The following is a 16210-nucleotide window of genomic DNA, read 5'->3' as shown; positions in this document are numbered from 1 at the left end:
TAGTTATACTCATAATTTTAGTCTTAGATTTTTTAACCCACCTATATCAACATTCATGGAAACTCAAATAACTTCTTTGGGGGGACTTTTTGAAAAATTCTTATTTTAACTTCTCTAATCTTAAATTTGATTTCCCAACATGGTGGTGGTCTAAATTCTGTTTCAAAGCCAAACACTGGTGGAGTAATCGGCTTAAAAGTAGTAGTTAATTTGAATATATTTGAATATATTTTAAAAACATTCACCAAGAGTTTAATTGTGGAATATAAAGTCCCCAAAGGTTTGTAAAACCCTCTAATAGAGAGGACGTAACCTCAGAGACTGCAATGGTACCTGTGGTCCTGCCTACTTTGACACTCATGATTTTGATAGAGAAATGCAGGGTGACATTCGTGTAAGAGGCAGGTTTTACTGCTCTGTGGATGGAGAATCGGTGGATTGGAGGGCAGTGCTACTAGAGAATGACTAATGTTACATTAAAGTTTAACTTCACAACTAAAAACGTAGGTATCAATAGGTACAATACAGTGATTTTGGCGCTTTTGTCCGAAGCAACTTTAGAATAAATGCATTCAACCTCTGGGGCAAAAACTAAATGTAATCAAAAACTGTAAGTGCATTCCTTCCAAATGAACTACGTATCAAGTCACAAACGTCAAAGGCAAGTCAGCGTTATTACTCTACCATAGTGACACAGTATATTAGTGACTACATTGCTGGTGTCAGTTATGAGCCATCATAACTCAAGGGGATTGTAGAGTGTAGGAGATAACAACTGTCAGCATTGTTGCAATACCTGCTGGCTGCAAGGGTCATAGATTACTTAATGTCCATTCAAACACGTCGCTGCTCATTTACTGAAGCTCAGCCTTGAGGTATACCTGTTGGATGAGATAGAGAGAGACAGATAGAGGGATCACTTCACATCCATTGGTAGAGGCTCTGAATTGTATGCCACTGACTGCCTTGGCTTTCATCCAGAGCTTCCATTATGTCGTCACCAGACCATGGTAAGAAAGGTCTGAGCCACTCTATTCAATGACTGGGGAAATAGGGTCATTTTGATACCTTACTGAAGCCTTGGTCTGCCTTGTAATTCTTGCACCTTGATTGCCTTTCTTCAGACAGGGGGATGTTTTGCTGAATCCGGAAACATTCCCTTTTAAAAGCATTTAATTGTTGATTTGTCAGAGGAAAAGCCAATCAACTGTGAATTTCTCAGTTGAAGTAAGGTTTTGCTGTCTTGTTGGATTTTGTAAAGAAAAGAACATAACATTGTGTTATTTTATGGATGATATAAAAGAAAGGGAAAGGAGTTTCAGAGGTTAATCTCTTTCACTTTTTACTTTTAAAATATGAACATTTTTTACAAATATTTCACCCAGATTTTACCCACACACCCAAAAGTTGCTGTGTTTGCTACTTCAAGAAGTCAGATCAACATTAAATCTTGAAATTCTACAAGTTCGATAATTCCTATGGATTTTCCAGGCCTTAAAATTTCCAGATTCAGTGAAGTGTAAAAAAAAGCTGAGGAACTTTTATTTGTACTGGCCAACATTTATGCAAGCAAAATAAGTAAACATAAGGCCAGTTTTTTTTCCAAGTGTGGTTTATTTAAGAAAACAGTGTTTATTACATGACTGAACTGCAGTATTTAGCCCTAATTTATCTTTTTACAACTCTAGTACAAGTCTATTCACAGGACCCACCTAACAGAAACATCCATTCTCTTGTGGGCCTTGATTAATTACAAAATCCTCGAGTGTCTCCAAAAATTAAAAATACAGATTGATGACTGAGAGATAAATAGATAAATACACAAAAATCAAATCAAATCAATCAGCCAATAAATAAATAGAACAATAAATAACATTCAAAACATCTTTGGCCAAACTTGGGCCACTCCATTGTCCCCACAGAGTTGACATTGGTCTTGGTGGATGCCTCGGCCAGTCAGAGCACAGTACTGTATGCCGATTGAATCAGCTTAACCTATGGGGTTCCAAGAGAAAACACTGGATATGTGGCATGAAATGGCAAGTGAAAGAACAATTATATCGAGGCACTTTTAAGGATGTTCTAGGAAATGATAACATTTCCGTGTGTATGTGTATTCCCCAAGAGGAAACAAAGTGTAAGACAACAAACAACATTCAATTGAAAGGTAATTGAATGGCTGCTTTGCTCAACTAATAATTTTATCGTATATTCCCCCGTTTTTTTACAATTTTGGGACAGAGCATGGTAAAGTACCACAAAAAATAGAAAACAGTGAGCTGGAAAGAGATTAAAACAGATAAATGGGAGGAAAACAATGCTAAAACATTGTGTGTCGCCAAACAACAAAACATTGTTACATATTTGCTTTTTGAGTCTGTGAATAACATCAATGTGTGTTCTCCATGGTTGTTGAGTCCGAGTGAGTTTCTGACTGTTCTCCGAATATCCCTGCCAGTGTCTTAAAGCGGGGCCCCCATTCATTGAGGTAATCATAGTCCTCTTCAAGGTCTATAGCGTGGGACTCAATGGAGCTGAGTGACTCGGCCACGGAGCCGTCGCCCTCGTAAGCGTATGTGGCAAGGGAGTCGTAGGGAGGGGCTGAGTTGTCCATGTCATGCTCTTGCAGACGCTGGTTGATGAAATCTCGGATGTCTGCACTATCCTGTGAGACGGCTGGCTTGGGACCTCTCTTCATCTCAGGTTTGATGTCCCTGCGGTACAGGTTCTCTTTGACAACCTTGGGATTGCGAAGCGTCCCCATGTCAAAGGCATGCGTGTCCTCCTCACCCCCTCCTTCGTCGTCATAGTGGATCACATTATCCCGTATGTCTTCCTTGGATGACATGAGGGTTTCCTTTTTTTTCTGTCGTCTCAACCCCACGTACAGGACCACAATAACTGGAAAAACAAATCAAGAAAATCACATGTTAAGTCACTGTCAGCTGACCCACATTACTGCACATTACCTGTGAGAAGAGAAGAGATTATATCATTGCATCCCAGTAAGCATGGTTTAGGTGATTTGTAGGTCAAAAGATGAAGTATTTTAGGTTCAAACGGGACTGAATTTGTTTGACATTTTTATATGTTAGACATCTAGATGTCAGTTTTAACAACATTGGTAGAGTGGCTCTAGGGATGATAATGTCTGCCTGTCTGTCAGTCAGTGTCTCAACAACTATTGAATGCATTGCTGTGAAATTTGGTACAGACATCCATGTCCCCCTTTTGGTGAATTGTAAACACTTTGGTCATCCCATCTAACATCATCTGACATTTCATCTAACAACATCATCGAATTACAATTTTCATTTATCTAGTGCTTTGGTTTATGGAATTGGAAATGTTGTACATGATAACAAACTAAGATGGTAAACATGTAAACATTTCAACATATTACCATTGTCATTGTGAGCAAGTCATCATGCTGGCCTTAGCATATAGCTAGCATGAGCATAGAGTAGCTAGCATGGCTGCAGTCTCTTGTTAAGTAGTGTTGCAGTCTTGTTCAGACTTCGACTATGGGTTATATGTAACCCACAATATTATTTAACATTATTCCAACTCTTAAGTTAGGTTAGTTAAGTTAGTCTTGGTTAAGACCTTCTTTACATTGAAGTGTAGTAAATGAAATCCTGTTGAAAGAATATGAAATCCATAAAAATCCCACTTTCACACGAATTAAAGGGGACATATCATGCATTTGTATTCTGGGTCTCTACTGGTATATCTTTGCATGAGTTACAGTTCAAAAAACTCTTTATCTTATACTGGTCCTTTATGCAGCCCTTCAGTTCAGCCTCTTTCTGAAACAGGCTGTTTTAGCTCCTGTCTCTTTAAGGCCCACTCTGTTCTGATGACCGACTCCCCGAGCCTCAGCAGACTTCCGGCAGCTCTGGCGGTCACACAAACAGTGGTAGGATTTAACTTCATTTTCTTGTTCCTTACTTGGAATGGAAACTTCTTAAATACATTTGTACATATTCAAGCCCAAATCTGATCTGAAATGCGAGTGGACAATGTAAACAACCCATGTAACATCCTTAGCAACAACCTTAGCAACAAAGACTACGGAATGGACAGCCATTCGTGGGCATGCACGAACAATGTGATGTAGCGGTACCATTGCAAACGAAGCGTTCATAGCAGGCTGAAGCCCTGGCTTTTGACTTGAAGGGGAGCATTTTTATGTTCACCTCAAGTTTTGGACCTTTTACAATGTTTAACATAGACATCTGACATCATAACAGTGCAAAAATAACAGAAAATTACTTAAAGTATGATGTGTCCTTTGTAAGCCTAGTTTTAACCTGGATGTCTTGATATTTTTTGACCTGCAAATCAGTGCTCACTAAGGATTCAACTACTTTAGTTGCCCAAAGCAATTAACATGTACTGTCAAAATTACATACATCATAAAAGGTAATGAAGAAACTGTCAACACTGCAGGGGATAAAAATTGCACTGCTGAGAATATACCCAAAGCAACAGCAACTGCTTTAGCACGCAGCCCTTCAGAAGTTGCATGAGGTTCTGCATATTTAACACACTGTTGTACCTCTGTGTGATTTCCAACACGTAATGTTACAATAAATTTCCTTCTCTCCCTTTTGCCTGTCATAGCAATCTGTCTACATCGCCGTGTACCTCCCTCTGTGTCCCTCTCTCTGTCTGCTCAGTAAAGAATGCAGTAAAATATATGTGTTTCATCTGGGTCTTCAATAAACAGTTGTATCCTCGAGGAAGAGCAGTGGCTAGGATAAAGCTGAAATCATTCAAATAAAAGTCCAGTAAATACATTCAGACTGAAAAAAGCCTTAAGTAGGTCCCTTCCTTTCATCTTCACTGTATCTCACTTCCTCTCTGCCTTCCTTCACTCCCAAGTGATTTTATCTACTTGTGTATAGTGTGCTAGCTCCCCCCAGTGGCACGTATGTAGACTTCAACAACAGGCGGTTATTATGGGACACACTGGTTGAACACAGCATGTCAGTGGTTGCAGCCAATCTACATCAGTCTGAAGACACAACAATGCAGATGAAAGTCTCTGTGCTGGTCTGTTTAATTTACCTCATCATTTCTCCTCACAGGACAACTGGGTCATCCTGACAAATCCTGCTCAGGAACTAAGTGGGTCTATGGAAATGTTCTCAGTGTGAGTTCTGATTTTCTCTGCTACTTCTCATCTCAGGGACAGCACAACAGTTTGGCGTCAGCCTCAGCCTTGGAGGCGAGTTGACTTAGAGCTTTGAAGCCATTCTTCTCAGATGTAGTGAACACATGGACACAGCCCAACACTACTAAAATCATCTGTGAGCTTTTATGTTCCCTCACATATAAAACAATGAAACTTGAGCTGATTTTTCACATGAATACATTCATGAAAGTAATGCAAAAGGATTAATGACGATGTATAGTTGGCTTTAACAGTTCAATCTTTGTGGGACCATATATAAGAGAGAGATAGAGAAAAGTAAATACAGCTCAATTCAAAGGTCATGGCTACCCTTGACTTGCACTGTAAAATTGGAACTTCTTTAACAACCAACCATCCCACATTCATAATTTAGAAAATGATGCCATAAACCTACATTTACTTCCTCCCTGCTATGCAGGTGAGTTTGGACATTAATAGCAGAGAATTAAGGAGGAGTTTTACAACCATGACCTTGTGGGAAATGTAAAAGCTATAGCCTTGGAAGCAGCCACAGGGCAGCAAGATTGGATTTAGTTTATAGAGCCAAGCGTCCCTCCCTCCAATCTCGAATGTCTCATTGAATGACTAAATTCATATGGGTCCTATAATTAACTGTAGACACTCCTGGAGGGACACCAGCCCATGATGGTCATCTTAGCATGTTTGGACTCAGGTGTTGTCAAAAATGGCAAAATTGGACCCAGCTGAATGGAAATAGATCTGGCAGATTAAATGTTCATCTGTATTTTACATGTTGATCTAGCTGACAGGAAGCTTTGACTTGCCTCTAGCCTCACAAGCCAATCAATATGTAGTATTAGGGAAGATTTTACACCCGTCCTCATTATCTAAATGATTAAATTTGGTTTAATGAGACTTTACAGATTGACTGGTTTGGCCAAATTAAGGTTAGGATTTAGCTAGCAGGAAGCCTTATTAGTTTAAAGGAAGTTATGGAAGCTTAAAATTCAAAAATAAATGGTAAAGGAATAGTTTGACATTATGAAATATGTGCATATAAGGTTGCCGGGCAACCAGTGGGACGTCAGAGCTGGAGCACCAACACAACACATATAGCAAATCCCTGTGTCCTTTATGATCATCGATGATAGTGCGTTAGAATGAAAAATGTTTACAAGCTAGAAGACAACATGTCTCACCTAATAAGATGATGATACATAGAAGGATGGCAACCAGAGCACCCGTGCTGAGGCCCACAGGGAGAAAGATGGCCTCTGCGCTGCAAGTTAACAGAGAGCCATCTGATTCGCAGCCACATACACGGATGGTCAGGGTGCCTGTGCTGCTCTTGGGTGGGTAGCCATTATCTTCAATCACCACAGGAAGAAAGTAGATCTCCTGCAAACGCCGTCTAAAGCCACTCCGCTTCGTCACTATACCAGCAGTGTTATCTGGAAGAAGGGAAAGAAGGAGAAATTTAAAATTTTGCTGCCATCGAAAACCAAAAAAGGAAAAATCTCCAAAACAGCTGCAGATTCTTTTGAAAAGGTGTGGATTAAAAGAATCATGCAAATTTGTATGGAAAGGCTTGAAGTAGTGCAGCAAGTGCTTATTCCTTGATCTATGCAGGTTAGAAAGTGTTCTGACCAAAGAAGAAGAAAATATTCCACCCAGTATAACCTCACATCAATCAGATAGTCCTCTGAGCTACATTACTAGCGCGGAGGTCCAAGTATGATAAAGATAAAACTTTTCAATGTCTGATAACTCTTTAAGTTTGATATCAAATCCTCTTCAAATGTGCTTCTCTGAATGCAATGAGAAACTGCATCGTTTCAAAGACTTCTCTTATCAAAGCTCTCGCCATTTTACACCACTCGCCTTAAAAGTGGATAGAGCCCAACCACGCCCAGTACATCATTCCCCCAAAAGATTGCAAAGTGGCTTCCGTCTACCTACGCTGTGGGAACTATTGGGATCTGTTGTTATATTGTTATCTCTTTGTACAGGCAGCATCACTCCAGAGAAACAGAACATTAGGAATGATAGATAATAAACAAAAAAATAAAAACACACAAAGGGAACAACCTGGGAAGACAGCCAGAGGTGTGAGGGTGGCGAGTGGAATAGAGGTCGACAATGTATACGAGAGAGAGGGAACGCATCAGGTTGGACCTGCCTGGTTCTGTCTGCTACAGCTAGACTGTCTGACCCCTGTCAAGCCAGGTTTGTTCCACTGACGAAGGCTGGCACTTTTTCTTGACAGGAGGTCAGGCGTTTTAGCACACCTTGCATGTTGTGCAGATTGTGTTTGTGCCCTCCTCTCCCTCTCTCTCTCTCTCTCTTTCTCTTGCTGAACTCGTCCGTGGTGTTTGTATTTCCTGTCCCTGCCTATCAGATCTCGTTCTGTATCTGGAGAGTGTGCTTGCAGGGCCCCTGGCAGTCTGGAAACTGCAAGACAGTGTGTCCAAAAGGTAAAACTGGATCAGAGGTTCGGATGGGGGCTTGTCAAGGATGGTGAATTCATTCGTTTCCCTGGCCTCATCCTGCCATGTCCCACTTTTCATTACCCGTCTTTCTGGTTAGACTTCAAAGGGCTCTGCGAGTGCACACTGCAGTGTCATTTATGCCCTTATCATAAGACAACGTCTGACCGCTTGCATTTGTTATTTTTAGCATTGAGATATTATGCCACTCTTACAAGGTTCAAGCAGCAAACTTTGCAACTAGAGAGGATGTTTGTCAGCCCAAAAATAGGACAGGATAAATTTGTTGCAGGTAACTTTTAATATGGAATCAATATTAGTTCTACTATACAAAATCTTGATCACTATCATCACTATTTGTGATGTCACAAGTTACATACTTATTTTTTGTCTAAAAAAATCATAAATCTAATATCTGCTTTTCTCGAAGAAACTGTAATTGATTGCAGCTACCTTTAATTTACTCACATTGCTAATTTATCATTATTTGTCAGTTGTAAAGAAGTGTGATATGGTTTCCCTAGAATGGAGGATGACACGTGGGCGGTGCTATTAAAAAGCTAGAGGAAGCTTAGCTTCCCCAAAATTATCACAGAAAGAATTCAACCTTCAACAAATCCATTAAAATAATGAGCAGCAAATCAGCGGTTCAGCAGTTGAAAAGACAGCAACACGTTACGTAGCCCCGAAGCTAGCAACAACGTGACCAGGCTCACTTAAGGTGGACCATGTAGTCCATGTCCATATAGTGTTTTTTTCTCTCACTGCACATGTGCTTCATCCCAGCGCTCCCCAGTGCTCTGCCAGCTTTTCTGCCAGAGAAAAACACTGTATAGACACAAGCACCCCACCCTCGTCGCTGACCTTTAGCTTCCCTAAGCATGATGTCCTACCACCACTTTTGGGATGAAGCTCGTAAATTGATATCAAGCATTACACAAATCAATTAATACTGTACCAATAGTGCATGTCACCAAATACAGCTGTTATCAGAATAAAATGATACTTACTTCCAAAGTCCCGGATGGTGAAATTCTTGTTTTTTATATCTTCCTTTGGTAATTTGAAGGTGAATTGTTGTCCAGCAGTCGGTAGATCCTGGTCTTTTGCACTAAAGGTTTGAATCACCTGTTGAAAATAAAGATATAGGGATTCTTAATTAAGTTTTGGTTTCACTTTTAGGTTATGAAGTTTTACTTTTCTAGTTTTCCTGCCTGCATGGTGTGTGTTAGTAGTAGCCGTGTCATCTACATACTGACAGAAAAGCACCTTTGGAATGGCACAGGTGGAACATTTTATTGTGAGTAGTTGTTTCAATGTCAAATATTTCTCTTTACAATGGAAAATAAAAATCCTACAGGTCAATTTGCTCTGACAGGAAATGTGAAATTCTTCAACACTGAACTGTCATGAACTGACTGTATGTCAGATCTGTATGGTGCTGAAACAAGGCAGTGAATTGTTCTCTCGGTAGTTTTGGATACAGTCACTGAGCACTTGATTGATAACTTGTTGAAATTCTATATTACTGCAACACATAGGGTGATGGATTAAGTTCATTCAAAACTACTGGAGCTTGTTCAAGGGTCATGAACAGAGGCCAGTTGTTTTATATTGTACTTACATTACAGAACACCTGCTGTAAGCACAGGAGCAACTCAAATTTTTGTTCCCAAAACAACCCACAATAAAAGAGGAGACATAGTTTGTTCAATTCAACACCATCTAGACAGAACTTCAATAAAATGGATCATTTATATTTTAAGCTGTTTTGTAGCTGAGTTTTCTAGCTAACACCTCGCCAACCAACCACCAACTTCTTTGTTCTTCCACACTCCTAGACACAGACTGCTGATTCAGCCGCCTCTGAACCAGACTGCTGACGGCTTCCTTCTTTTCCCCAAACGTCTCAGAGCTTTGTCTGGAACCGGCTGTCTTGCCAGCCCAGCTGTGCAACCAGTCTGTTCTTCCCCACTTACCAGGCTTGACCTGCTGCAGACCTGATGCCCCGGCCTTGGATCCCACACATACAGCTAATCAGCCTTCTTGCCCTGTTACATCACCTTGTCTATGTTGCTCTCCCTCTCTCTCAGTATTTAAATAAGCGCCCCTCCAGGGTAACAAACCTGACACCAGGTGTGATGAGTGCTCTGTTGTGTTCCCCACAGCAGAGGCATACCTCACACTATTGATTTCATGCTACTAAATTAGCTTAGTGATTCATAAATCTGGAGCTGCAACTAACAATTATTTTCCTTTGAGTTTAATGTCTGATTTTTTTTCAATAAATCAATTATAAGATAATAATAATCATACTTTACCACATAATCAATTTTCTAAAACTGAATGCTTAATCTGGCAAACAGTCAAAAAACCCAGATTATTAAATTTACAACAATAAAGACACAAGCAGTAAATATTTACTTTTTACAGACTGTCACAAGCAAATGTGTGGCATTTTTTTCTGAGTTCATTTTTCGCCATTTGATGTGATTAATCAACAATTCATTTTAACTCTAATACAACACTAAATTAATACGCTTCACTGTGATAAATGAATAACTTCACACTGGTTATTTGTCATCTAGTCCACCACTGGTATGTAAAAGTTCCTATCTGCAGGTACATGAAATCCACCTATAAAGTGTATTGAATATCGGACAGTTTTTATAAATTTCAGCTTTAGTGCAGCTTCTTTTCATGCACTCAGAAGTGCGCCTCACCTCTTCCCGAACACAAGCGTAGCACTGTGGCTGCTGTTACTGCTTATTACTGGGTGCTATTGTACATGTTAAATGGCTTTAAGTGTATTCTGCTTTCGCACTCGGCTGCATTGTTAGTTGAGCTAGATAAGAGCGCCGGCTAAATGCTGTAAATGTAAATGTAATTATTTCGGTGTAACAAACTGATTCACAAGGTTAGCATTTCCATGAAGTATTATACAATTCAAAGGGAATACATTAAAGTATATCTAATATGTAGGATTTTTTTCAACTACTTAATTCCTCAGTTGTAAATATGCTTGTTTTATGTTTCCTTTGTTGTTGCTTTTTTCTCATTTCACACTTGACCAGTTGACCGGTCAGAGCTCTGAGTACAGTACATCATAAAATAAGGAAATATTTTACTGTCTTTCTTGACCACAGCCCTGACCATTTTACTTGCAAATCTTAAGTTAAGGCCATTCTGCTCTTCCCACACATTTACATGAAAATAGTCGGTTGCCTCCCGTGCTACCTGGCTACTTCCTGGTTGCAGATTATTTTCCGAGAAGTTGTGCCACAGCATGAGATACTCCATAAACAAGCAGTTTGTATGTTTTTCAGCAGTATGAGTTCAGATAATCATCAAGGGCGACGTGTGAAGAGAGGGATCTGCAATTCTTTATCATCCACCAGCTGTGCACAACACCTGGTGGAATCATGCTGTGGAAACACTGGAGGAAAATGTATATTCTGCACTGCAGGGCAAGGAAGGGGAGAAGGAGAGGAGGAAAAAAAAAAGAGAAGGGGAAAAGAAGACGATAAAACACAGGAGATGCAATTAAGGAAGATGAGAGGAAAGAATGAGATGAGAATAAAGGAGAGACAATAATGCCTTTTAAATACAGGGCACACACATGTTGAATATACAATAAGACTGTTGTTGTCTAATCTTGAACTTGTTTTATTTTATTTGTTTGTTTTTTTTTGTTTTTTTCCCTGTGGTGGATAGTTTAATTTTGTCTAAATCCTGTGTATTGATTAGTTGAATGGTGAAGGATCTAAGTCAGAAGTTGTGCAAGTGAATATAAATCTGTTAAATCTGTTAATGCCTTCTCTATCCTTGAGTATTTCTCTATAAGTTAAACTATTTATGATTAAATAAGCAACAATGAGGGTTAAAGTGTGGGAAAAGCTGTTAGCTTAGCTATTATTTGACAAGTTTAATACTTAAAAACTCTGCCTCAGCGGAACTGTGTGAGTGTTGTTTTAATGGCCCTGAAACATAAGTAAACAACCGAACATCTGTCATCAGCTTTTGATTAGAGTATTGCTAAATCCTGATTGATGGATTTAAGATTGTGACATCCTGTTTTTTCCAACTGAGCCATGCACCCTTTAAACCTGTTCAGGCGAGCACAGACACAGAAAAACAACAAATCCAAGTGAAATAACCACAGCTATGGAAGAAAATTGCAGAGCCTCTTCACTCAGAGTATATAACTATTTGAGAAAAAGGTTTTCAGGGCCTTTAAGAAAAAAAAAAAACTTATTAGTTATTTTTGCATTTGGGACTTGATTTGTTCTGATTCCAGCGTCAAATTGGCCTCAATCCCCCTTTTTTTAAATGTCTTGACTCAATCTTGAAGCCACAGCCGAGTTCATGTCAGGAAGACAGCGATGCCTTCAAATGGAGGGCACAGCCACTGTTTTGATTGGAATAGGCCTGAGGACCGGCAAAACACCCTCAATGTGATGAGGAGTCAACACCGATTTGATAGACTGCCAAAGAAGCTGTTCCCTCAGAACACTAACTGCATATAGATTCTAGTTAATGGGCTAATTTACAGGCACAGGTGGTTTACAATGCGCACAGGAAAATTCTCCGCTGCATCTCAAATATATCATCCGAAATGTACTCCAGGTTGCTGATATGCAAAGCGCTGCCTCGCTTTATGATTGCTTCTCCCGCTGAATCGAACTCTATGACACAATCATAGTTCAAGATTTAGATTCAAACTCTGTGCTGAATGGTTCTCTGCAAAATCCCTCGGAATAAAGAGTTTTATTCAGGTGACCTTGAGTAAAACACTGGAAACCTACATCAACATCAAAGCTAAATCTCTTTATTTACTACAGCAATATGGTGCTCCAAAAAGCAGAAAAATACCACTGCATTTTATCACTACAATCCACAAATTCAGCATTTATTTCTAAGTGTAAACAATGACACCCTGCCAGCGCTTATAAAAATCCTCACCTTTCAGATTCAATTTACTACACAAACCACCTTGAAGCCATATCAGCTCTATGGAAGAACTCTCCGATCAGCAGTTGTCGACTCACAACACTCAATACATCTTATCTCATCCTGGAAAAAAATTTGTTGTGTTTATTGCGATGAGCACATGACCTGTGTAACAGAAAGAGGCAGGGAGGAGAGTATATGTGAACGTACCTGTCCGACCTTGGCATTTTCACACACAAAGGTCTCATAAGGACTGGCGAGTTCAGGTGGGAACTCGTTGATGTCCAACACGTGGACGGTAACAGCCACCCGACTGGTCAGAACTGGACTATCTGGATAAGAAAACACAAGACAGAATTGTTTAAATAAAACCACAGTTGTGCACTGAGGACTGGACAGAGTTACATGAATGTAGAAAAACAGAAAATATTTTTTCACAGCACTGACATCATGTGGATATCTGAAGTACTACTGTCTTATGATGAGCAGGAGTATAAAGGTTTATCAGTGTTGCAGAAGGATGGCTGAGTGGTCAAAGAGGATGTCATGCCCAAGTGTCCTTGAGCAGATGCTTAACCGTCTTGCTGCTCGACCATTTGTAAGTCGCTCTGGTTAAACGTCTGCTAGAAAACCCCTGATGTCTGGAACATGCTGATGCATAAATTGCACACATGCACTGCTGTTTTATGAAGCTTTTGATTGATGATGAAAAGGAGAATTAAATAAAAACACACATCTCATGTGATGACTACAAATAAAGCATGCCTCACGTTATGGAATACGGCTCTACAGAGAGAATACTTTTCTTTACAAGCTGTTTTTCCTCGGGTTCTGTTATGGGTTTTAGCCATAAGATGTGTAGCCCATATTAATTATAGTGTGAAAGCCCCCTTGAGAGGGACTAACTTGAATTCAGGGTTGTTTGTTACAATGTTTGCTCACTGCAGGGGCACAACGGGGAAATGTTCTTTTTGTGTGAAAGCCGGAGTAAGGTAAACTTTATGGATTTGATGTGGGAATAGGCTTTGCTCTGCAGTGGGGGGCTTAGTGTGCACTTGTTTACGTGAGTGCCGGTGCATGGGTGCGTAGGTGTGTAGGCTTGTGTGTAGGTGGGTGGTTGAGAAGAATGCAGGGCAAGGGCGGGGTGGGGGTGGGATCTGTAGAATCATCTCAAGGGGATTGGAGACGCAGCCACGGCTCAGTTAGTAACCTGTCTCTGACCTTGATGGAAAAAGCAATCTTCCCACCGAGGTAAAAATGACACTGAGCATGGGATTTGCTGCTTTGCACTGACTGAACTACTAACATTGATGCTCACCCAGCAAAAAAAATACTGATCTTGGCTTTTGTCATTGGGGTCTTGAATTATTTGGTCTCCAAAAAGTTTGAACAACTTGAACTCCTCTGGATCAATGGAATCTGTAAAATTGGTCTTGAAAGGCTTCTGGATACAAGAGTTTATCATGTCCTCTCATCTGAAACACCAATGTCCATAACTGTTGGCTGACTCTGACTTTGTTATGAGTGATGTATCATTCAGCCCACTAGATGGGGCAATGGTATAGTAGTTATATCCGGACTATTATCAGACTGGTGTCAGCATTTCAGCCCAATAACACATGCTCTATTTATTTTATTGAATCAGAATCCTGTATTGCTACAGAATGCTTGAGTGGTCAGCCATAAAAAAAAATCCTGCCTTACACTGCTTTTCTGCTGGATATTACTTTTTTAATTAAACTCATTTTAATAATAATAAAAAAAAAAGTCCATCTTTGCAAGCAATCAACCACAAATCTATAAAACGAGCTGCAAAATATAGATAGAAAGATTTCTTGAGGATAGCAATCTGTTAAAATTGCAACTGCGGGCGGAATAAGTAAACAAACTCCCAACAAAAAACTCCATTTTAAGTGTGAAACTAAATTCATTTGCTGTAAATAGATAGCAAGTGTGCTCCCTCATTGCCTCCTACCAAGGTTATTATTACATTTAATAGATCTTCCCCCCTGTTTGACTCCTAAAAATTGCCACTGGGCTTAAAAGCCAAAAAGCAAACTGTTAATCTAGCCCCGGCTCTTATTTAGCACGCCTTCTGCTGTGTACTGTGTCTCCGGAGAGCAGCAGACACTGCTCTCATTTTGCTGCATGACTGCGGTGTCTAGCAATGACCGGACAAATCTCTGAGGCTGTGTGAAGTGAAACGTTTCCAACTCAGGTGTTGTGCTAATCATTGCAGAGTAAAGGTACTTAAAGAAAGGTCAGGAAAATGTCATCTAACGACTCATATTGTTGGATATTTTCATCGGAGCTATTGTACGTGGGAATAAAACGTATGAGTGGGTAAATGTTAAAAAGCATTAGCAGCAAGGACACACGGTAGATGCAGAGACAGGTCAAATATAGAGATCTGTAATAATTTACTATTTATTGAAAACTGCAGTGCAGTGCCAACTGAAGCTGCTTTAAACTGTAGAAAAGTCAGAACATTTTTTTTTCTGTGCGTGACCTCTTCTCATACAATGTATTATTGGTAAAGGCATTGAAGGTATCTTTTGCTTCAGTATTTATTGCTGCTCTTCATGGATTAAACCCCAAATAACAGACAGGCAACATCCCAACCATGATAACAGAATGCACCGCGAAGGAGCCATAACTACTATCCAATACCCAGAACACAAAGTTCTGCTAAATCTCACTCAAGGTCAAAAACACATTTGAATTCACACGTTGGGACACAAACTCTGGGGTGCTGAGTTTCAAGTCAAGTCAAGTAATTTTTTTGTTTTTTATACAGCACCAAATCACAACAAAAGTTATCTCATGACACTTTTCATATAGAGCAGGTGAAGACCATGCTCTTTAATTTGCAGAGACCCAACATTCCCCCACGAGTAAGCATCTGGCAACAGCGGCAAAAAACTCCCCTTTAACAGGAAGAAACCTTGAACAGAACCTCGCTCTAGGTGGGAAGCCATGTGCCTTGGCTGATTGGGTCGAGAGAGAGAGATACAGATTCACAGCAACAACAGTAATAACAATAGCTACTATAATAATAATAGAAATATGAAAAAATAATAATAATAGTAGGCATGGATGTCTAGCAGGACCACAGCAGCAGGCGGTCCACAACCATGATCCATAGAAACCATAGAAAAAGAGAACCAGAGTATCCATTCTGGCTCTGGATGTTTTTTTTTTTTCTTTTCTGTCACGGCAAAAATGATCTCTAGAAGAAGATTCATCTCCAGAGAGGGGAACCAAGCAGCAAGGAAGGCTACATTGGAGGCTGACTTGGGGAAAGGTGATAAGAAATGAGTAAAACGCAGGTGGGTGAGGGTAAGACGTGCAGAAATACCATTTGATTCCTGCACCAAGCATGACAGACTGAACATGTAACGCCCTTGTAAAACTCCCATCTCTATCCTCCTCCCTCCTCCTACCGCTCTGTATCCTTTCAGCCTACCTCATCCTCCAATTCCTTGACACTTATTCACAAAAGCCACACAAAGAAACACACACACACACACACACACACACATTGAAAACAGAATTAGCATGTCAGTGCCATGACCTTGAGGGGAAGTGAGTAATATCAGTTTCCAAGGCGACA

At 40.0% G+C, this 16210-nt stretch overlaps 1 protein-coding gene across 1 annotated transcript in view; it reads right to left on the bottom strand.

Annotated features, from left to right (window-relative positions):
• Positions 1–1616: 1616 nt before the first annotated feature.
• LOC122972982 (cadherin-12-like) overlaps positions 1617–16210 on the bottom strand; it is a 101734-nt gene continuing 87140 nt past the window's right edge. Inside the window, exons 9-12 of the mRNA XM_044340427.1 lie at positions 12808–12929; positions 8658–8775; positions 6361–6612; positions 1617–2901 (exon numbers count right to left, since the gene is read on the bottom strand). Of these exons, the coding sequence (XP_044196362.1) occupies positions 2390–2901; positions 6361–6612; positions 8658–8775; positions 12808–12929 (1004 nt within the window). The 3' untranslated portion in view covers positions 1617–2389. The remainder of the gene's footprint in view (positions 2902–6360; positions 6613–8657; positions 8776–12807; positions 12930–16210) is intronic.

This window comes from Thunnus albacares, chromosome 21 (genome assembly GCF_914725855.1).
Source record: "Thunnus albacares chromosome 21, fThuAlb1.1, whole genome shotgun sequence".
NCBI lineage: Eukaryota > Metazoa > Chordata > Actinopteri > Scombriformes > Scombridae > Thunnus > Thunnus albacares.
Note: the sequence above shows the minus strand (reverse complement) of the source record. Positions and strands in the feature narration are given on the sequence as shown.